General features: G+C 43.9%; 3 protein-coding genes across 3 annotated transcripts in view; 2 read left to right on the forward strand and 1 right to left on the reverse strand.

Moving 5' to 3' along the window:
- The first annotated feature begins 2315 nt into the window (after positions 1-2315).
- Positions 2316-9352, forward strand: slc3a1 (solute carrier family 3 member 1). Its single transcript, XM_069692994.1, has 10 exons — positions 2316-2781; positions 3875-4054; positions 4149-4294; positions 4456-4581; positions 4942-5061; positions 7171-7295; positions 7585-7786; positions 8245-8427; positions 8699-8824; positions 8921-9352. The coding sequence occupies exons 1-10, from the start codon at positions 2406-2408 to the stop codon at positions 9350-9352; spliced, it is 2016 nt and encodes a 671-aa protein (XP_069549095.1). The 5' UTR covers positions 2316-2405.
- Positions 9353-9458: 106 nt separating this feature from the next.
- Positions 9459-17030, reverse strand: prepl (prolyl endopeptidase like). Its single transcript, XM_069692993.1, has 15 exons — positions 16731-17030; positions 15735-15863; positions 15498-15564; positions 15078-15258; positions 14862-14950; positions 14619-14745; positions 14323-14539; positions 13681-13872; positions 13307-13519; positions 13026-13201; positions 12482-12698; positions 12111-12260; positions 11447-11573; positions 10290-10378; positions 9459-9689 (listed from the first exon to the last, which is right to left on the reverse strand). Exons 1-15 carry the CDS (start codon positions 16830-16832, stop codon positions 9612-9614), a joined length of 2154 nt encoding a protein of 717 aa, XP_069549094.1. The 5' UTR covers positions 16833-17030; the 3' UTR covers positions 9459-9611.
- Positions 17031-17040: 10 nt separating this feature from the next.
- The window catches only part of camkmt (calmodulin-lysine N-methyltransferase), a 102971-nt gene continuing 96996 nt past the window's right edge, over positions 17041-23015 (forward strand). Inside the window, exons 1-3 of the mRNA XM_069693003.1 lie at positions 17041-17603; positions 18625-18803; positions 19473-19537. Of these exons, the coding sequence (XP_069549104.1) occupies positions 17442-17603; positions 18625-18803; positions 19473-19537 (406 nt within the window). The 5' untranslated portion in view covers positions 17041-17441. The remainder of the gene's footprint in view (positions 17604-18624; positions 18804-19472; positions 19538-23015) is intronic.

Here is a 23015-nt window from a genome sequence, read left to right on the forward strand (position 1 = left end):
ATTTTATTTTTCTGAATGTAAATCTTCATTACTCACACTGATTCCACTGCATGGACTGAATGCAAGCAGCACTGCAGCATCACATTCTCTCCTCAATAAAACAAGCTCTCTCGGCTTTCTTTTGTTTTGGGAAATAAAAAAAGAAAAAAAAAAAAAGTATATATACTTGATCGTTACTCTGATTGTGGAATCTATCAGGACTCACACGGGAAGACTTCACGCAGAGGAGACTTTGGAGGTCTGATTCATTTGAACCCTGACTTGTTGCTGCAGGATTTGCAGATGTGTTAAGAAATGAGGGTTTTTACAAAGCATGTCGCCTCCTGGAGCTGTCGGTTATTCTGGGTCGATAGAAACGCCAGAAGGGAGGGCGAGAATTTGGAAACAAACAAAAAAAATGTCAACAGACAGACATTACATTCCTCATGTGTGCTTTTTCTGGGTGGAAATTAACCCTCGTACTCTTTGCCACCTCCCTGTGGTGTCCTCTGGTCACTCTTTACAAACACACACACACACACACTGTTTAAACTGACATGTATGACGGCAATGATAAATCCCAGATTGCTTTTATTTATTCCAGGCTTTTCCAGCTCTTATTAAAATGCTGTATTTTGAAGACAGAATGAGGCAAGCGTCACCTTTGATAAGACTAAAGAAGGGCAGGTTCATGAGACACCCGCAGTATATTCACCCTCCCTTCTTCCTGTGCTGATTTTCCCCAGTATGCTATTGTGATGTTTACAGACCATACAGTGAACATAAACGTCAATAAAAGATGGATTTAAATTTCACCTGCTATGCTTTTCTTTTTTTTTTCTCTCTTCTTTTTTTTTTCTTTTCTTTTTTTATTGCCAACATGAATTGTCAGCATGATGATAGAAAAGTTGTATTTCTTTGGTGTCATCCTGTGTGCTGTGCAAAATGTTAAACTACACATTGTTCTGCTCCAGGACAAGAAAGAGGGGTTTTCAATATGTGAATAAGTGACTGTAGTTCAGAAAAGAAAGCAGAAAGTCTTATCAATAAGACCCTTAAATGTTTCTTTTTTTTTTAAAATTATATATATATATATATTATGTAAAGTGTTGGGAACCGTAAGTTGCTTGGACACAGCCTGGTTTCTGCTAAAGCCACAGCTTTGTTAGTTTTGTAGTTTCGCTCTGAAGGGAGGCACAAATGATTGAAACCGTTCAGATCAAGTTTTGTCATTTTGTCCATTTGGTGTCTTGCACAGTCTTATTGTCGTGACTCGATTTCTGCAGTTTGTGTTTAAAAAATGATTTTCAGAGGTACACCAGTCGCACTAATAGTAGGGCTGGACAATATATTATTATAATGATTAGATATTAGATTTTGGGATTCCACATGTCATAATTGTTCTCTTTTCCTGGTTTGAAGGCTGCGTTCAGTGAAGTGATGTAATTTTCTGAATTTACCACACTGTTCTATTATTTGCCTTTTCCTACTTAGTCATTAAATCCATATTAATGATGATTTGGCAAAAAAAAAAAATCTCAGATATTTTATGAAAGCACCAACAGTCGTTCCTACAATATTGTTGCGATGTCATTTATAATAGTGTGACTTCTGAAGGCAGGGTACAACCTGGACGGATCGCCGGGCCAACACACACACAGAGACGGACCAGAATTGATAGAATCACCGGTTAACCTGACGTGCATGTCTTTGGACGGCGGCAGGAAGCCGGAGTGTCCCCGGAGACAACCCGGGACCCTCCCATCGTGAGGCTTAACCGCTATTGTTTAATTTGGCAGCCGTAGTTAGGCCTACTTTGTTGATTATTTTTTAAATTACAGATGACAACTTAACGAGCCTGAAACATGTGATGCTGGGCCCCAGACAACATCCAAGATGACATTCTTTATTTAAATTGGCTGCATCTTGGTCACTCAAAATGAAAATGCAGCCTACACATTGGTGCATCTGCTTTACTCCACCGTAACACTAAAAGGGTCCATTCTGCACGTATACTTTATTAAGTTTTAAACAAAATTTAATAAAGTGCTTTTAAAAAAAAAAAAAAAAAGTACACAAGTAAAACCATTAATTATTTACAAAAACTACAAGTTAACGTCCTTGTACTTTTAGTTTTACATTGTGTTAAGTAAGTAAACTGCACTATCTCTCAACCAGCACTGCAACAAGAAATGCTAATCTGTAACCAGTCCCATCAACTCTTCAGTTTACACACATTTCCCACATTCCACAGGTGCCACTGGTGCGTGCGTGTGTGTGTGCGTGCGTGCGTACGCACTTGTACTATGACCCTCTTCTCAGCAGTTTAACATTACGTCCTGTCCTCCAGACTCTCAGTCTCTCTGAAGAGGAACCAGCGCGGTTTGTTTTCTGATTTAGATTTTTTTAAAAAGGACACCGGTGATATGGAGCTGGGCGAGTGCACCAGAAACCCGGGCTATCAGGATGAAGACGGCGGTGGGTCAGCGGCGGACAGCAGCAGCATCGGCTCCGGGGAGAAGCAGGACTCGGACCCGGTTAAGGAGTACACGCAGCTCCGTCCCTACGCCGGGATGCCCAAGGAGGTGCTGCTGCTGTACTCCTCCCAGGCCCGGTACCGGGTGCCCCGGGAGATCCTGTTCTGGCTGACGGTGTGCTGCACTCTGGCGCTGGTGGCGATCACCATCACGGTCATCGCGCTCTCCCCGCGGTGCCTGAGCTGGTGGCAGGCCTCCCCGGTGTACCAGGTGTACCCCCGCTCCTTCAAGGACTCGGATGGGGATGGAGTCGGGGACCTCAAAGGTAAAAAAAAAAATAATAATAATAATACCGACACTGCTGCAGGCTGTGACAAAGATCATGCAAAGGGGTCAGAAATATTTGATTTTGTCTTTCCATGTTCTTGTTAACATTGTTGCCGGTGTCCTCATTTCAATTTCTGCAATGACGTCCCAATGGCGGCGATGAAAAGTAGGCCTGAATACTAAAATATACTCGTTATTTTAGGTAGGCTACTTTACCCAAGTATTTCCAAATTACGGTCCTGCATTTTACAGGGAACACGCTACCTACGTATCCAAAACATTTAAGATACTTCAAATTAAAATGAAAAACTAAAAAAAAATATGAAAGGCTCTGAACTGTGTGAATGTTGACTTTTATTTGACATTTTGTATTTTCAAACAGAACTTTATTTACGGGACCTTTTACTTAAATGACTAAATCCTTCTTACCAAACCATACAACAACAAAAAAAATACACAACTAGATGGGAGTTTTCACAGTCAGCCCACATGTTGCTGTTATCCCTGGTTTATTACTGATTAATAAAACTTGGGAATAATTTAATATTTTATATTTTTTGAGCTACTGGTCAGAAAATATTGTAAATACATGAATTGGATGTACTTTAACTTTAGTTTCTGTTTTTAGAAAACTGCACTGAACTATAATAAAAGCAACTTAATCCATCGGTGTGGAACTTGAAGTCTAAGTGGCCAGAAACATTATTTTTAAGACACTCAGGCAACTGATTTAAATAAGATTGACCGTTTGCACACGAAGGTTCTCCTGTGTTGTGACAACATGAAACACAGTCAAGGAACTAATGAGAGTGTCCCAAGTTTTTCCCTTTAATTAGGACTTTTAATTTATCATTTAAAGCACAAACCCTCATATGTGATGGCACATAACCATTTCATTGTTTATGGACAGCTCTGTACAAAGTACACATTTTCTTTCAAAATTGTTCCGATTTCTAACACCATTTGAGTCGTTAACTCTCGTGTTTGCAGCGTCGGCTTTAAGTTTTTACTCTGCGCCGTCTTTGAACCGATACACTGGGACGGTGGATTTCAGCATCTAGTATGCATCACTGGTGTCTCCGGTCCGGCAGGAATCCTGGAGCAGCTGGATCACTTCCAGTACCTCAACATCAAGTCGGTGTGGATCAGTCCTTTCTACCGCTCCCCCATGAAGGACTTCGGCTACGACGTGGAGGATTTCCGAGCCGTCGACCCGCTCTTTGGAACCATGCAGGACTTTGAAGAACTCTTGGCTGGAATGCACAACAAAGGTGTTTATTGGTATCGTTCCCCTGTTCCTGTAAAGACGTGCGAGCGTCTCGTTGTTGGGGGCGACAGGGACTCATGATAATGTGTTTCCGCCAGGTTTGAAGATGATCATGGATTTCATTCCCAATCACACCAGTGACCGACACCGCTGGTTCAACCTGAGTCGGACTAGAGATCCTCAGTATGAAGATTACTACGTCTGGACCGACTGCAACGCAACCGCTCCGAGGCCTAATAACTGGGTTGGTACTTGTACTGATCCGCTCTAGCTTGGTCGGACCTTCACTCGTACACTGCACTGTGTGTCGGCGTGACGTGCTGGAATTCGATGGGAGGATTTGGAGCTGAAACTTTCTCCTAATACGCTGATCCGATGGGATTTGTCTCCCCTCCTTCGACTCAGGTGAGCGTGTTTGGGAACTCGTCGTGGACCTACGACGATGTCAGAGGGCAATGCTACCTGCACCAGTTCCTCAAAGAGCAACCGGACCTGAACTTCAGGAACCCACATGTCCGCAAAGAGATGACGGTAAGATCACCTCGGCTGCCGGCTCATTTCTGAAAGCAGGTTCTCCAGCGACTCACGAACTAGAATCTTGTGTTAATCCTCATCTGTTGCGTCTTCGTCACTTGACCCCAAATCCTGCGTAATCCGTAGCAGTGATACGTGACGATCTGTTTAAACATCTCAACTAAAACCAGGTTACCCGTGTGGGATTAACTGCTGCGACACAAAGTACGACTGAATGACGGGCTGCACCCGCGTTTACATCGTTTGCACTCGATAATCCCGTGACGCACAGCGCCGACGCCATTTTTCTTACTCAGCCGTTTCCATGTATTGCAGACAATACTGCTTCCTCATTCCAAACGTGTGATTACATTTTAGGATATCATTCATTTCTGGCTGGAGAAGGGAGTGGACGGTTTCCGGATGGACGCGGTGAAGCACATCCTGGAGGCTGCGCACTTGCGGGACGAACCGCAGGTGGATCCAAACCAACCAGCGGTGAGCGTTTCCCCTCTGTGCCTCAGAACATCAAACCTGACTTCAAATTTGTCGAGTTCAGCTGAAATCGTTCCATCTCTAAGGACACCGGTTGTGACCGGTAGCTGCTGGCTTTGTTCCAGCAGCTGTTTGTCCTCGCGCTCACTCGACGCGGTCCACCGGAGACGGCGAGGTCCGTCTGAAACGGATCCGCGTCGAGTGGCGGCGCGGGTGTAACGCTCGTGGGAGGCCCAGTTTCACCTTTAATCAAAGTGCAGTTCAGTCACTGACATCTGAGGGAGAATTCTTCAATTATTTACAGTTGTAGCTTGTTTTGGAGACATTGATGTGAAGGCAATAGATGCGTTTACACAATGTTTTGAGGGAGACGCTGCCCTGATGAGTTCTGCGGTTTACTCGGTATTTCATTAAATTCCTTTTAGCTTGTTGCCACGTTTTTAAGAAAAATGTTATGAAATAAAAACAATGGCGCCATTGGCCCTCATTTGCGTTGTTGAGAATGGTCGCAGTTTGTTAGGTATGGCTCGTGCTGTTTATTTCAGTTGGGCGCAAACTGCGGAGCCTTTTTCTACAGCTCAAAGTTCAGTCTGGTTAATCAGTTATAATTAAGTTATATAAAATATGACACGTTGAAGAGTCCAGATTGGACCAATCTGATGCGTAAAAGCAGATCCACTGAAGCAGCGATGGAGCTGATAAAACAAACGCAATCAACAGCCGAGCGGGAGAGTTCACACTGTACGTGTTGTATCGTGAATTTAACTGCGGTTTAAATGTCAGGGTCGCCTGGAGAAAATGCCGTTCTGGGAATTCAAAGGGTGATCGTTGATACTGGCAGAGCTAAGCTCACCAAGAAAGACTTTTTTGTTCCGCGGGGGCTGAAGTAATTTCTCACGGAGGAAAGATTAGTCGAAAAGAAGCATATTTTGGTGGATTAGCAAGTCACTGGGATTTACTTACCACCGCGGAGTAATACCACAACACTGGACCTGACTTGTCTACTTAAGTGTTGACTGAGAGGGCGTACTCGCTGCTTTAGCTTTACAACTAAATTCCCTACCAGCGACGTTTGAACCAATCGGGTCGTCGGTCGGCTCTTGAGATCGTCACACGTTTACTGAACAGTGGAACTGAAGCGTTTCATTAAAGAGTCACGGGTATGTGTTTATTGGGATGACGAGGATTTGAACACAGCCTCGAATATGAATGAGCCTGTTGTTACTGATCAACTTATCTGTTATCATTATGGCGTTCGTGGGTTTACAGCAGGTTGAGGCTTACAAGTGTCCTTCGCTGGCTCAGGTGGCCGCGTACACGCGTGATCGTACACGCGTGATCGTACACGTGTGAAACGTGTATTTTGCCCATGAGAAGTTTTGAAACCTTTTCATGGTATAATGTAGAAGTGAAAACCTTTCCACCCCCTCCTCCATGTTATCATATGTTGCAACACATGTTGTGGTAAACATGATAAAGTCGTGTTTTTAAATTTTTTTTTAGGAGTACTATGTCACTGTCACTGAATAAGGTGTTCATGACTGAAGCGTGTACCAGGCCGATTCCCTTAAAACTGTCATCTTAACGCTTTGCACCGGTTGTTGCCGTTAACAATAGTGAGTTAAAAAAAAAAAAAATCCCCCCAGGATTATAACTTAATACACGTTTTTCTGCCTGTTCCTTTTTTTTTCCCTGTACACTGTTTTCTTTAACTTGTTTTATCAGAACCTTTAGGGGGAAAAAAAAAAGAAAAAAGATTGCATCAATATTAGCACAAAACTTAAATTGAAACTCTCCTCACACATAACCGAACCCAAAGTCAAGTGTTACTTGGCCTCTATTCTCAGCGTATCTGGTTTCTATTTAAATTCCACCTACCGGGCCCGGGACTGGACTCTGTGCTGTGGTCTGACAAAGGAAGACATTTAGAGCCGAGCTCTCCGGACTCTCAAGAGGGCAGAAGAAAAAAAAAAAAATCTCTTTACCACGAATGCACCACGACTCCCTCGCTTTAACAAATATTAAAAACTAGAACTGTGACACTTGGGCTGCGAGGAGATTAACAGGCAGGGAATTTCACGACGACATCATCTCCTTCATATTTCCCTCCAGGAGTCTGTAACTACAGAGTGGGATCTCCACCATGACTACACCACCAGTCAGGTGGGCTTGCATGACCTGCTGCGGGGCTGGAGGGCGGAGATGGACATCTACAGTCGGGAGCCCGGCAGATACAGGTGTGGGAGCTGTTCGGTGCATTCAATAACATTCTGCTCAAAACTGAGACTGGTGATGCTCTCAGCTACTTCATTTCACTACATATAATGCAAAAAGAAAAAAAAAAGCGCCATTCATTTTAAACGGCCTCGTGCATTGTATTGCATCACACTAGTCAAATGTTTTACTTACAATTTGTGTAGCTCCGTCCTGTTTTCAGGCAGGTTAACATCCAGGACAGATGGAACAGTGTCCGTTACTTTAGTTTATATGTTATCACACACAACATAAGCTGCTGCTGCGCTGCAGGTTCATGGTGACAGAGTCCTACGATTACCACGAGGTGGACAAGACCATGATGTACTACAGCACCCCGCTGGTTAAAGAAAGCGACTTCCCCTTTAACTTCTACCTGCTGGACTTACCTCAGAACACCAGCGGCTTGTGGGTTCAACAGCTCGTCCACCTCTGGATGTCCAACATGCCCAAAGGACTATGGTCCAACTGGGTGGTGAGTCACCACAGTCACATTTAGATATCAGTTTCCTGGCTTCTTTACAAAAGACACCATGCAAGCCAAATAATCTGCCTTCAAAAGAGATGTTTTTTTTTCTTTTTTTTTCTAGTTACGTGTGATTCTTGGTAAAAAAAATAAAAATAAAAATAAAGCTCAAATCAGGGTTCTCAGGATCTGGTTTGGCATCAGCTACACATTGTGGTACTTGTGTGACATGCATGCTGAGACCTTGTAATTAGTGTCTTTAATCCCTCATAACTATGGCCGGCTGGACAACTCAATATATCGTCTGGTTACATCAGGCTTCTCTTCTCTTCGCTTCCATATCTTTACAACCACAGGATATACTATATGTTACACAGGTTGTAACAAAAAGTTGTTTCCCCCCCCCTCAGACCTCAACTCTTACTTATCTCACCCTCCCCTCCACCTCGTCTCTCCACTGTCATCAGGTCGGGAACCACGACAGGCCTCGCATTGCCTCCAGTGCTGGTCAGGCCTACGTTCGTGTCATCAACATGCTGCTGCTGACCCTCCCGGGCACGCCCACCACCTACTACGGCGAGGAGATCGGCATGGAGAACATTAATGTCACAGAGGGTCAGATACAGGACCCTGCTGGCAGATACAATGCAGTCAGTACCGTGCACACGCTGACAAAACACATTTCAGACAACTCTGCCGAGGGGGTAGCAGATGCACAATGTTTAATTGATGTCATTCAGAACAGAAAGCAAATGTGTCGACAATAAATAGGCATGAATACAACATGATAATGAACGTCTACATTTCAAACAACGGAAAAATTCAACCTTCACGGAAGAATCGTTTATGGTTTGTGTAGGAATTTCGTTCTGGTGTACGCAAAGCGGAAGTGCCGAAGCTGTTCCTTTCCTCTCCACGCAGAGTGCCAGTCGGGACCCTGAGCGCTCTCCGATGCAGTGGAGTGACGACGTGAACGCAGGCTTTAACAACAGAACCAACATCACCTGGCTGCCTGTGCACCCCGATTACCAGAGCGTCAACGTAAAGGTACACAAGTCTTTTAAATTTTCCATTTTCAAATGTCTGACCCGAGTTTGCTCTTCTATATCTGACTGCACGACTCTCCCACTCTTTCCTTTCTAGGTCCAGAAGGAAGATGGAGGTTCGGTTCTGGCTCAGTACCGGTTCCTGAACACCCTGCGTCAGTCGGAGCTCCCCCTCCACCGTGGATGGTTCTGCTACATCCACACCGACGCCAGTGTCTTCTCTTACCTCAGAGAGCTGGACGGCCACCGGCAAGCTTACCTCATGGTGCTCAACTTCGGTAAAGAACGTGCCGTCACGAATCTCTCCTCCGTTCACGAGTTACCCGACGAGTTCACCGTGCTGATGAGCACAAACCGAGTCACCGACGGCAAAGTGTTTCCAAAGTCTGGCATCCCGACCGAAGCAGGGGAGGGTTTGGTGATCCGGTTCTCCACCCACACTCGGTTTAATCCCAACCGTCCTGCGGAGTGCTACATCTCTGAGAAGGCCTGCTACTCGGAGGCCATTGACATACTTTATAAATGCTGATGTGAAAGAACAGCAGCATTCAGTTATTAGTTTCACAATAGCAATCAAATCATTGTGATTCTTTGGGATCTCTTCGACGAGCGACTTATGTCACAATAAAGAGAACAAATTACAGATACATTCGCTGTGGAGATCGTCTTTCGTTCGCTGGTATCGTCAAAGGTTTGGACACCGTTGTGTTTGACTCTGTGTTGTGGCTGTAATGGTAGATGTTTGAATCACTGTGGTTGTCGTTCTCGACTGCCTCCTAACAGGCTCGCTATCTCTTCCTCTGGCGCGGAGGCCGAGGCGGGTCAAGGTCCAGCTCTGTGTATAGAAATGCGAGCTTGAGGGCTTCCTGTGTCCGGGAGAAAATACAGAGGACAAATGTCTCAGTCTGCCTGTCAAGCGTCTCGTCAACTCGACTCCTAAAGCTAAAACTGAGGTGAGGGTTTCAAATGCAAAACTTATATTAACACGGTGCTTAATGAGGCTTTGGTCAATCGGGCGCTGATCCGATTTGGCCGCCGTCACAAAGGTGTTGTGCATTTGGGGGGGTGAACAGCATAGAAATTGAATTTGGTGCTTGAAAAACACACGGACACCTCTACAGTTAAAAGGGATTTTGTGATTTAACTGAAATCTTAAACTCGTGACTGCAGATTTGTGTGGGGACCTGTTGGTGTAATATGCATTTGTATTCAGACCCCAACTGTGTAGTTGCTTATACTTCACACCGACGTTTAAAAACAAATTGTCTCGAGATCGTTGTCCCTTTTCAGCGCGGATGTGCTTCAGGAGCCGCTGATGAAATGACTTTATTCGGGAGAATTCTTGTGTCTACTTTGCCGTATCGGTAGATACGTTTAGAAGCACACATTTTATAAGCTTGTCTTTAAAAAACTTGCTTAAAAAAACCCCCCAAAAAAACCAAACATTTATTCTAAAATGTCCTCACCTCCTCCAGCACTTGCTCAAAGTCTTCTGGTCCGAGGTGATTTGCTCCAGGCTGGATCTGCAGAACTATGTTTGGTGCTGGTTCATGTTCTAGAAGGAAAAGTAAGAGATCAAAGGCAAAAAGAAGGGACAGAAAGATATTTCAAACTTTCTCTTATCTTACAGTATACCCAGTGTCTGCCTTGTTCTCTTTTTCTCCTCTAACTTTCCTTTTCTATCATTCATTCATCCTCCCATCTGATACTGCCTGCTCTTCTCAACCCCCTCCATATTACCCCCCCCCCCCTGTGTCTCTGTGGTACGGACTGTTTCACAAGTGCGGTCTTGACCTTGACAGCTCCCAGTCTGTGGAGTCTAATCTCTTGCTCTGATACACTATCTCTTTACCATGCTAATGGGGGCCTGCCCACCCGCCTGGATGTGTCTATGCCATCAGCACTTTATCAAAGACTCGGGAGGACAGAGAGAGACAGATTAGGGAGACAATATACACGCACACACATACACAGACACTTAAGCTGCTGTATGTGTGCATTAACAACAGAAAAGTGAGCAAGACTGAAGGAGAGAGATAATGTGTGCATTTGAAACAGGAAGAGAGAGAGAGAGAAAGACAAAAAGAGAGAGAGGTATAAATAAATAGTAGCACCAACATGGTGAAGGAAGATTACAAATGAGAGGGAGAAAGAGCCTGTCTGGGGGAAATGAGAGCAATTAGCTGGCTGGCTGGCACGCGCACACACACACACACACACACACACACACACACACACACACACACACACACACACACACACACACACACACACACACACACACACACACACACACACACACACACACACACACACACACACACACACACACAGGCTTTACTACAAGGTGACCCGTGCAATACTTTGGTCATGAACTTCAAAGGCTGTTAGCACTTCCCCAGACAGGCAGTCATACGTCTCCTGACGTGCACACTGACACTACTATTGGGAGATGACCCTGAGCTATTACAACCTCTGATGATGCAGAAATGACACCTAAAATTAGGTGGGAAATCCATGATGAAATGCTCACACAGACAGGTGTACTCAAACACACATTTGTACTACTGTCAACAAGTGATTAAGCGGTTGTGTGTGTGTGTGTGTGTGTGTGTGTAAGTACCTGACTTTGGCTTCATGCTGAGGTGTGTATGAACAGCTTTCTTTAGCTGTTCAGTGTATTTGAGGACACCTGCAAGAGGAACCCTGGCATCACCACTGTAGGTCGTCAGCAGCATTGATGGGTAGTTCTGTCTCACACAAGCACATGTGAACACACACACACACACACACACACACACACACACACACACAAAATGAATAACCTGTTTTTTAAGATGATGCTGAGCCAAAGTTATTCATCATTAATGGTCCTGAATGTTTCTAAATAAAAAGTGTGACATGGGACTAAAGCAGAGCATCTTATATTAGACAGATGTCAAATCAGTAGTTTTTATGTGAGCCTGAAAATGACTAATTTACCCAGTGGTATTGAAATACTGGTTCTGGGCCCAAATGTGGGCCATAGATAAATTACAATGACAAATTAACCGTGTTACTTAGGATTACTGGTCAATTCATACCGCAGGGCAAACTTTATTATTGTGCGCTGCCGACAAGTCAAAATCAAACCCATTGTTCAATAAACACAGAGACATTTAAAGTATTGCACATAACTGAACAAAGGGAAGCCTTAGACTAAGTGGTAACACAAAGGAAATGCCATTTTTCTTTTGAGCCAAAACACAAGCAACATTTCTCTCCATGTTCTGTTTTCCTCTCTATACCTGAGGAGTAATGTTGTAAAGGGGACAGTAGGAGGTGATGATGTGTCTGTGTTTCGGGTTTCCCACTGGGTCCCCCCACTCATATCTATCCTCCAGAGTTAGAGGCAGGCTGGGATCCTCCATAGTTCCCAACACGTCCAGAAAAGGAGCCTGAACACAAGAAAACAGATGACGTTAGCTGTCTGTGTATGTGTTTTAGGACATCTTTTAAAATGAGGAACTAGGTGACTCAATGTGTACAAAACCCTTACTTGCATATTGGTAACGCCAATGAGGAAAACATAGTCCCTACTATTGTTGTTCTTTGGATGTAGAATAACACTTAAAGCTGCACAACCCAAGACACAACCTCCAATGATTTACCATCTTACCTGCAGTGTCACAGCCCTCAACATGTCTGGGTGTCTGTTGCACAGTGCTCCCACTGGCACGGCTCCAGCACTGCAGGCTGTCAGGGCAGTGAGTGAAGGAGAGGAGACTCCTAAAGAGAAAAGGTGATGGAGGCCGGCTCGGAGGTCCTCCACTCCTCTCTGCTTCCCATTCACACGGGCTTGTCTCTGCCAAGAGAGGCCGCGCTCTCCTCCACCTCTGCAGAGTGAAAAAGTAAAGAACACATTCACCTCAACACATTTTTTTTATTTAACCTTTACTTAACCAGGAGAGCCCCATTGAGATTAAGAATCTCTTTTTCAACAGGCACCTGGTTGAGACAGGCACCAGGATGAATAAAAACAAAAAGTTACCAACAGGAACCACAAAAGGAAACAAAATGAAAATGGGAAAGAAAAAAACGTTGCATTCCATTCTTAATTTCCCCCTCTTATCAGTTTCCTGCAGTACTGATTACTTGTCAGGAAATATCCAGCTGAACCTATCAGGTTAGTTTTGCGGTTGCTGGAGAGGGCGACACATTACCTGATGTGGCAGTAGGCCAGAGCCCAGCCCTGCTCCAGCAGCAGTCTTTTCTCTGGGCAGAACTCCATGTTGAGATCTCTGCCATAAGCGCCGTAGACATGGACCAGCAGTGGCGCCTGTCTCAGACCCTCCACGGGTACGGCATGAAGCAGTGTCACTGGCACCAAGCTACCATCCTACAGAGGTCAGGCAGGGAGAGTTGTTTGTAGGCTGGATGGGGTGACTTTAAATGTCAAATCGTCAGTGTTTGTGCATGCGTCTTATATGTCGAGTATTCTCACTTGGCTGCAGGCCTCCAAGCGTGTGGTGATATAACTGACTTGGCTGTCTGGGGAGGACCCATCTTCAGTGCCAGACAAAAGCATCCCATTCTCCGGGTACAGACAGTATGGCACCGGTGGCTGGACTGGAGATGAGATCAGGAATTCAAACTCATTTTGTTGGTCTGCCAGGCCTGGTTTCCTGGTTTCGATGGTACAAGCCCAGGATGGGAGCTTTGGAGAGTGTAGAAATATAAGAGTGAGTAAGATTTGACTACAAAGCAATTTATCAACAACGAATTAAGAATAAGAGCAAGAAAAAAAAAAAAAAAAAAAAAAAAAAAGAAGCTTCATAGAGAAAATATAAGTAAAACTGAGTTTTCGGTCAGACTGACCTGTACAACGTATGCTTCCTTGGGATGGGTAAGCGGGACCACAATAAGGACGAGTTCACTGGAAGGTGTTCTTGCAACCAACACACAATGGTCTCCGACTATGTCCATGTCTTTGACTGTGGTGCCTGGGCCAGGGGCAAACAAAGAGACCCAGGAGACCATGGATGGTTCTGAGAGAGGGGCCTGCACCACCTAGTGAGCACACAGAAGGATAAATCTCCTTTTGTCTGAATTATTCCAGTGTGTTCAGAAGATAAAGCATTTATGCAGGTTTCTCTGGCGATAAGGTTGTTGTATTTCAGAGGAATTTATGGACTAAACAGCATCTGTTTATACCGTGTATGTATGACAGGTTGAGAATTTACTCGTGGTCGGTGATGCGGTGTGTGATTGATATGCATGCAGAGACTCATTCAGTCTAGAGAGGGAGAGTACAACACAAGTTATTTTCTGTAGGAACAATTTACAGACGCTCCCTAAATGCCTCACATGCAGGCTAATAGTATATGCTAGGTAGGTGCTTGAGCGGTGGTAGCCTCGAGTCCATCCCCACTCAGTTCCTCAGACAGGTGTGTGGACAAAAGTTTGTTAGTTTGAAAAGAGTGAAATATGGCATTGGACTGTGTATTGCACCAACCCTACCTGATATTCTTGTCCAGGCCCTGTATTAGCCAGGATAATAAGCCACTTTCTCCAGTGCTCCACGTGGTATAGGAGGTCCAGCTGGCATGGCTGAACCACAAAAGGCTCTAAATGGGACGCGGTGACATCACTTAGCAGCACCTCTGAACTGGTCCTGCTGTTGCAGTTGATGGTCAGGATCTGTCGGTCTCTGGACAGGGAAACCTCCACAAACACGCTGCGGGGATCTTGGTGTTTAAATCAGAGCAAGTGTAGGAGTAGAGATAGCTTACATATGCCACGTTAGTTACACTTACTCAGGTTGTGGTTCCTCATATACAGAGGTTATCCTGCTGCCGCTGGAGTTCAGGTCCAGACGAAACACTGCGCTGGAGCGTAGACCCTCCAGAGTTGTGTAAAACAGGACATCATCTGTGGCCCACTCTACAACCACGAACACAAGCATACACAATTTAAGACATATATTTTAGCCAGTGCTATGTTACCTGTAGTGCAACTGAAATACAGGTTTTTACAAGCAAAAAATATTTCAAATTTACCAAAGCTGAAGACTTTCTCCAGAGTGATTATGATGTCTCCGGGATTCCCAGCGAGGACATTTCTCCTTCCAAGTCTCACAACCACAAACCTGGTTTATCACAGCATAAACATCCACTCATGAATTCAGTAAGTATAACAGTTTGAAATTAACCATATAAAAGAAAAAAAAAAAAAAAGGGTATTGTGTACGTTTGATACAGTTCTGTTTGATTTACCGCAGCTCTTCTTTGTGACTAAATTTCAGGGTTGCAGCGAGATGCTTTTCCTGTGGGGACAGACGTATTCTCTGGACTGTGCACTGAAACCTCTGCTTCTTCTCTTCATTCTCAACTCCGGTCTTCTCCTCCCCTCCAGAGACTTGTCCTAGATCTAACACCTGCTCTGGCTCAGGCTCACCTAAAAACAACGAGAGGAAACTGAGTCATCCAAACAAGTTAGAAAGTCACTAACAAGTCCTAATAATGGGATTGCATAATAAGCAGCAGACATGGAAACAGGGTTATAGTAAAACAAAAACAAAAAAGGTTCAGCATGTTAACTTCTGTGATCTCCTTTTATGTTTGGCAGATCTTTTTACTGTTTGGTCTCTGCTGCTGAGTTTGTGGCTTGAAACTGTATTCGTGTTGTCTGCTTACTCCGACTCTTGTCCAGTCTGTAGACGCTGTCACCTTCAACGAAATAAACATGCTGATGTCCATGGACCTGCAACAAGAGAAATCACAGAGAACTGTAAAAATAACGTGGAATTTCACAAATCCCTCAAACTGCTGGATGAATGACGTGAACCTGTTGTTCATTTTGATGATTAGAATAACGTTTTAATTTCAATGTTTTATCCACCAGCCCCACAGAGGAAAGAAGGCAGGTCTTACCACTGAGTAATCAGGTATGTTGGAGAACCTGCGATAAGTTGCCTTCAGTCTCTTCCTAAAGTACTTCTGCAAGTCCTTGTACCTCTCAAGTCCAGAGCTGAGGTGATCAGATGATGAGATTGAAGTGTCCTGAAATTAAACAACTTTGTAAACTATAGAAAGACTCTTACGGGACTGTAACTAGAGGCTCCACTGGCAAGAGCCACCGTTATTCCAATCAAGATACCCGTTTCCCATGCAAAAGTCATAAGGGCAAAGTAACGCGGCATTTAAACCGCTCAGTAGTCTGTTATTTCCTTTTTACTACGGGAATGTAAACAAACAGATCTGTAATAATAAGGTGAGATTGCTCATTTCTCTAAATGGGGATTAGTGATATGAAACTTTTCGCTTTCTCAAAACTTTCCCTCCAACGCAGTAAAAAGTCACTCTTTTAGGGCAAACAAATGAATATCATCATTAATATGTACCTACTCTGAACAATAACAGAATACAAACGAGTAATTTTTGACGTTAGTGTTACATGACCAGAGGGCAGAGTAATGCCTTTTATTCACCAATAAAAGTGTTGAAATGCACCCCGGGGGGACATTATCAGTACAAATTCTTAAGTTGTATTGACTATAAATCGGATGCTGATGTGAATAGTATGCAATGATAAGACTTATTGGGATCTTGCACACACTTATTCACAATGAAAGCATAAAATACAAACTCTTGAGCCTCAATAATACTTCAGTTTGCCAGTGCAAGAAGTTGCATCCAAAAGGGGGTCAGTTTCAGCCCTTCCGCCCTTATCCGTCCTTATCTGTTGCTGTGAACAAGACCAGTTTTGTCAGCCCGGTGAAGAGACACCGTTTTGAATAATGGATGACTTGACGCCGTCGACGAGATAACTTAACAGTCGGTAATCTTACACCGAGGCCTGAGGTGAGTTAAAAAAAACAACAACAACAAACAACAACGGCGTGTTGAACGTGAACTGAACACCCTTACCGACGTGTGACCACGTTGGGTAAACAAGGAGAGCCACGTGTGTGAACGAGACGACGCGAGGACACGAACGGACTGACGCAGCCGAGACGGCAGGACGGACATGACGAAGACTTAACGGTCAATCAGCCCGATTAACGGGCGACGGTAGTTCACGTCGTTTGAAGTAGCCGACAGTCACCGGTCGGTACGGCTGCTTATATTCACGGCGGTAAACGCATTTCTTGTGACGAATAAAGCGCCGCATTTCAACCTGAAACGTTTCCCGTTCCGTTGATAAATCAACCTTTCTGTTGTTAGTAAAACAACAAATCGTTGCCCGACGGACGGCGACCAATTTCGAGGCACGTGCGCGATTTCCTAAACAAAGCCCGCTTGATGACGTAGTGAGAAACGCCAGGCTAAAATAATCGAATTGGATTCACGAGTGGTTCGCCCCTGGCAGCTGAAAATCGAGCACGGCGCTTTCGGCAATCAGCTGTTATGTCTCGAATGGCAAAAGTGTACGGAAGTAGCATGCATCCATTGTGGGTGTAACAGGTGATTACAGTCAAGCCATGTCTGCGATCATTTTTCGCGTTGGTGTGTAGTTTTTAGAAGAAGCCTTATTTTTTTGTATTACCACGTCGCTACCGGTTACTGTGACAGCTGTGCAGCCGGGCAATTTGCTCACGGATTTATCACCGCCTGTAAAATTAAAAAAAAAAAAAAAAAATGGAGAGGGAATCCACCGGCACTGCAGAAAAGCCTGAGCCGGCTTCGCCTTTGCGGGGAAATATCAATGAAGACACCTGCGTAGCTAATTCCCACAGCTCCCGGGATGGGACTGGAGGTACTACGGACGTCGCCCGAGCCAGGTGGATTCTCCTGAGACAGGTACAGCTCTAAAAGCAAGTTGCACTCTTATTCTGTTGTCGCAAACTCGTTTCCAAAACATTTCTTCTGATTTTTATTTCTGTATTGGAATTGTTTGTGTCATAATTATGGAATAATAAGGATGATCATGTCTCCTCCCTATAGCTATTGTTTAATTAACTTTCCCACATTGTACTACATAGTTCAACAGTAGTGTTTTAATCCTTGCCCCAGCTGTGTAAAATAGGGAGCAATATCTTGGTGTTGTCAGTTATCACTGCCCACTGCATTGACATACAGAATAACCTAAACCATCACCTTCTTTAACTTCGTCACCACTCGCTGTTTTTTTTTTTTCCTCCCCCGGCCATTGAGTCTGATGGGCCACGCATGGTCAAAAACCTTTTCGCTCAAGAGCAGCCGCTGCACAGATAGGGCTTTTCTCTTTTTCCCATAGATGGGCATCATACAGACATTGCACTGGGCTGACAAGAAAAGCTCCCTCCCTGCAAAGGAGCCAAATTACAGTCTTCATTTTCCACTTCTTCCTGCTGACACAACAATGAACTCCATTTGTATGACAGATATAATGGCTTGATAGGTAGATAGATCACTTTATACATTCCAATGAGATTTATATTGTATGATACTAGTGTTGTTGTTTTTTTTATCATATAATACATAAAATGAATGCACTGTTTGTCTGTTTTGTGCTTTGTATAAAGAAATGTGTTTTTAACACTTTAGGATGAACATATATAATTCCTTATTTGCCTTTCCATACAGATGTTTTTTTTATACTGTGTTTACACCGACACGGACTACACCTATATAGTTTTGGAAAAAATTGGTACAGGTAAAATCTGCTCAAAATATCTGTTACACAGTGTCCCTGAAAGATGCCTTGTATGTTGAAGTGAAAAGGAGCATAGCCAAAACAAGAAACATTATAATTTACAGCCCCAGAGAGGAATTGACAGTTTAGGGATGTGGTGTTTACTGGATACCGATATTCATACCCTCCCCTTTATTTCTGTCACAGGTGCTGTGTCAGAAGCAAGTGGACAGTCCAGAAGTCAAGCAGGTGTCTGTTCGCAGGTTTGCTTCGTTTGACCTTTTCAGCCGGAAAAAGCGTGTGGCACAAGACCACAGCGATACCGCCGATGACCAGTGGGTGGAGTACAGAAGTGTCTACTTTCCTGAGTACAGTGCCTTACTCAGGTACACACACTTGAATGGATACATGTTAGGCTCTAGTTTCATGCTGGCTCAGTGACAGTGCAACACACAAAAAACCAGTTCGTGATACCAAAGGAGAGCAGACCAGTTAAAATCAATATTGAACAAGCTCCAGGTACAGTGTCATGTTGCTTTTGTCATCAAAGGTAAAGGTATTGATAAAGCCTGTACTGTATGATGACATTAAGGAAAAGCATCTAGAATGAATCGTTTGTTGTAAATCTAAAACAAATCACATTGCACAGCATGTTGTTAAGGCTACAGAAGAGTTAGAAATATCACTATAAGATATCTTTTTAAAAAAGTTACTTTTGTAAATTAAAGTATGTAAATTACAGTTTAAGATTTTGGACATGGAGGCTGGAAGAAAATATCTAAAAACAATGTTTAAAGTTAAAAAATAAAGAAGTCACTGTTTGGGAAAATTTGCATTTTCAAATGCAACAAAATTATTGGTGTGGAGAAAATTAAATTCTGCCAAACACTTTGCAACTCATTGATGTCAACTTTTGAGATTTAAATCAGCGCTCAATTATTGATTCCTTTATTATGGAACAATGCTTAAAATAGCAATTAAGATTTCTAATGTCATTTCACCAGTGTATTTCCTCAGACTGCGACATAATCGTCTGTATTTTTGTACCTTTTCAGGGATAACGTGGGGCCTCTTCGTGTTAAAGAAGTGCTCAACAGCTTTGACAACACTGGTAATGTCTGTAAGTACATATTTTATTTTACTACTTAAAGTCATTGTATTTGTAATGTGTTGGTGTGTTTATGCAAGGAAGTGTGTGATTGTGTTCACAGTGGAGTTTGTTTTTACCCAAACTACTTCATGGCTTTTATCCCCGATATACACACACACACACACACACACACACACACACACACACACACACACACACACACACACACTACAAGTTTGGGTTCGCCTCATGCTGTGTGCTGTTGGTGTTTGATTGATGGTTTGATATAGGTGGTTTGATTCCATCTCTTTGAAAGAGAGTGGGTCTCTTGTGTCCCATCTACAGCAGTTTATCGTGTACTCATTCCTCCCAACTACCTTCAGACGTCCTTTAAAAGGAACGTGGGTCTCGGTCTTCTTATTGCCTCCGTCGACAGTGATGAGTGGTTTGGGAGAAAGGAAAGAACATGACTCGAACAAGGATTTGTACATTCTCAACGATACCGAGTGGAGTAGCATCGCTTGAAACACAACAACTTTGATTCTGACCTTCAATCTGTGAGGCAGTTTTGAAGCGTTACACTTGACTGGGTTTTCTTCTGTTTTTTTTTTTTTTAATTAAGTCTTACTCTGTTTTGTACAGTTATTGCTTTTATAGTTTAGCAACGTGAATTCAGTCACTGAGGTATTTTATCTAGACATGCAGGAGTGTTGTTTACAGTTAATCACGCATACAGTTTGTGTTTTTCAAACAATCCAGCAGTGTAGATTTTAAGATTACATTTGGAATAACTGTAATTAGTTATACATACTTAAGAGCCTGCAATGTTAATGGCTTTACTTGTGTATTTGTGGCATTACCAAAATATTTTGCTTAATTATAGACTTGTATACAATAGAATCCAACTTTCTGGCCCATCTCTGTGGAAATTTCCACAGTATAAAATACTGTAGCATTAAGTTAAGTACCAATTAGCAACAGCAGTGACAAATATGTAAAGGCAGTGATTAAAATATGGGTAATACAAATATGCATTTAGCCTCACAGCTCTGCTCCACTGACAATATACTTAGAGTTCCCTTTGAAGTCATTACGTACCCCTTTCTGCAGGTCCATCTTCACGGGCATGTGATGTATTTGGGAAAGGTCATGGGTTAGTGTTAACCAGCCAGATGGTTCCACAGGAGTCAGGGTCAGAGGTGAACGTCATAGCCAGGGGCCACACCGGAATCAGGCCATTTAAGTCATGACAGAGCTCAGTGGCAACTCTCATTCCAATCTGCTAGAATGGGCAATCCCTTTTCTCTACAAGGAGACAAGAGGATCAGTACTTTATTGTTTGGAAAAGAAGAGGTCATCACGTTTTTACCTTGTACCACTTCAGTGGCCTTCACTGTTCTTTACGGTTCACTCTGTTCTTCATTCTGTTCCTCCTTCAGTATGTATAAAGTCAGAACGAGTATAAAAGACTTTCTCCCTACCACTCCTTAAAGCGTGCCCCTCGTCGGCATTCCTCTTTCTCAATTTACTCCTCTCACTGTTGCTCCTCTTTCTTCCTCCCACCCCTCCATCCCACTGCCCTCCCAGCTGGAGTCATGCTTCGCCAGATGGGTAACTGAGTTCCTGACTTGGTCAGTGGATTAGCACAGCCGGAGATGAGAGCATAGAGGAGAGGAGGGGAGAAAAGGGGAGGATGGTGGGTGGGCATGCCAGAGGTGGTGTGTGTGTGTGTGTGTGTGTGTGTGTGTGTGTGTGTGTGTGTGTGTGTGTGTGTGTGTGTGTGTGTGTGTGTGTGTGTGTGTTTGTGTGTGTGTGTGTATAAGGAGTGGAGAGCCACTAGCAAGGGGAAACTCGTTCCTCAAACAATGGGGCAGCCATCTCCCTCCTGTTCTCCATCCCATGTTTGGGACTAGTAATGCGTGAGATCAATTAGGACTGGTTGAGAGGAGGCTCTGAAAGGCCCAGAGGTGACCCTGTCAAAGCTCTAGGGTATATTTTCGGGGGTGGGAGTCAGATAGACAGAGAGAAATACGCTAACACACACATACTGACTTATGTGTACTCCTCAGAAAGATATACAGCCAAGCACAATGCCTTCAGAAATCTACTGCTACTGTGCTAATAAACACATATTCACGTCAGCCACCATCACACCCTCTCCACCTATCCTGCTGTCTTGATAATCCCCTACCCCTGAGGTGTGGACAAGCCCAAATCCTAGGGGTCCTTGTCCTCCTGAATAGCAGGCTAAAAAGCCTGGCCGGATTAGCCTACTGCTTCCAAAATGTGTGGACTCAGCTTAAAATTGCTACCCCCTCTCAGCATGACCCACTCTACCGGCTATTGTGTTTGTCCCACAACTGTGCGCATATGTGAACAATATGTTTTTTTTTTAAGGTGCGGATAAGCCAGAGTCAATGGTTTAATTTCAAGACCAGAGGAGGAGGGAAGGCGTCTCAATGAAGATTTTAGGAAATGGAGAGTGGGTCTTAGAGATGACATCATGTTACGAAGACAACATAGCTTTCTGAATACCTGGGATATTGGAGTCCTTCTGCCCAAACTCTTCCAAAGAGTGATCAAAGCCCTAATAAAATGAAAGTGTAAGAAAATAGGTGTATTTAAAAGTAAAAGTAATATTGGAAAATTGACAAAACTAAATGAAGGTGTCCCATACATGTCACGCGTCGGCCAGGTGGCAGGTGACTCTCACCTGAGTTCGCTCAACATAAGGCAATCTGAGCATAAAGCACCCCCTCTGGTGGTCACCCAGAGTTACATTTGTAACTCGTTATGTCCCGTCAATGAATGAATCAGCCAATTTCAGGGCAGACATGATCACTTTGAACTATTCGAACTCTGAACTTCCAACCTTCCCGCTTCTTTAGCTGCCAGTGGGGGCTTGTAATTGTACGAAAGCTTTGTGTAGGCGTCGTTTGGGGTTTTGGGAGTGCTCGTTTCCTGCTAGGGGTCAGGATTTTAGGACACAATGCAAGCCCCTTGGGGTTGAGTGACTAAGAATGCATCACAGGATATGTGGATGTGTGTGAGAGGGCTTAGGTGCAGCTTGTTGACGTTGCAGGGCTTTTGGTAAGAGGGCTTGTTTGACTGTGGGGTCTCTTGTTTGCTTCAGGTTTCAGGCGAAGGTCGCAGAGACAAGACTAGTGGGCACACACTCATATATGCAGATATATACGTGTGTACTTGCATTACTCGTGTTGTTGGGACATAAATCTGTTTACACAGTCACATTGTGGGGACGTGCCCCTTTTATGTGGCAAAAAAGCAACAATGTGAATCATTCAATTTTAGGGATGACTTGGTAACAGGTTAGGGTTATATCTGAAGGGGAGTGCAGTACATCTGCAGGAAATGAGTGCAAGTCAATGTAGTGTCCCCTGAAGCGATGAGAAAACGACTGTGTTTGTGTGTGTGTGTGTGTGTGTGTGTGTGTGTGTGTGTGTGTGTGTGTGTGTGTGTGTGTGTGTGTGTGTGTAATCAAGAGCCA

The sequence above is a fragment of the Brachyistius frenatus genome, unplaced genomic scaffold, assembly GCF_029030835.1.
Source record: "Brachyistius frenatus isolate BFR_SWC_R1_liver_20210118 unplaced genomic scaffold, ASM2903083v1 Contig_13, whole genome shotgun sequence".
NCBI classification, from domain to species: domain Eukaryota; kingdom Metazoa; phylum Chordata; class Actinopteri; family Embiotocidae; genus Brachyistius; species Brachyistius frenatus.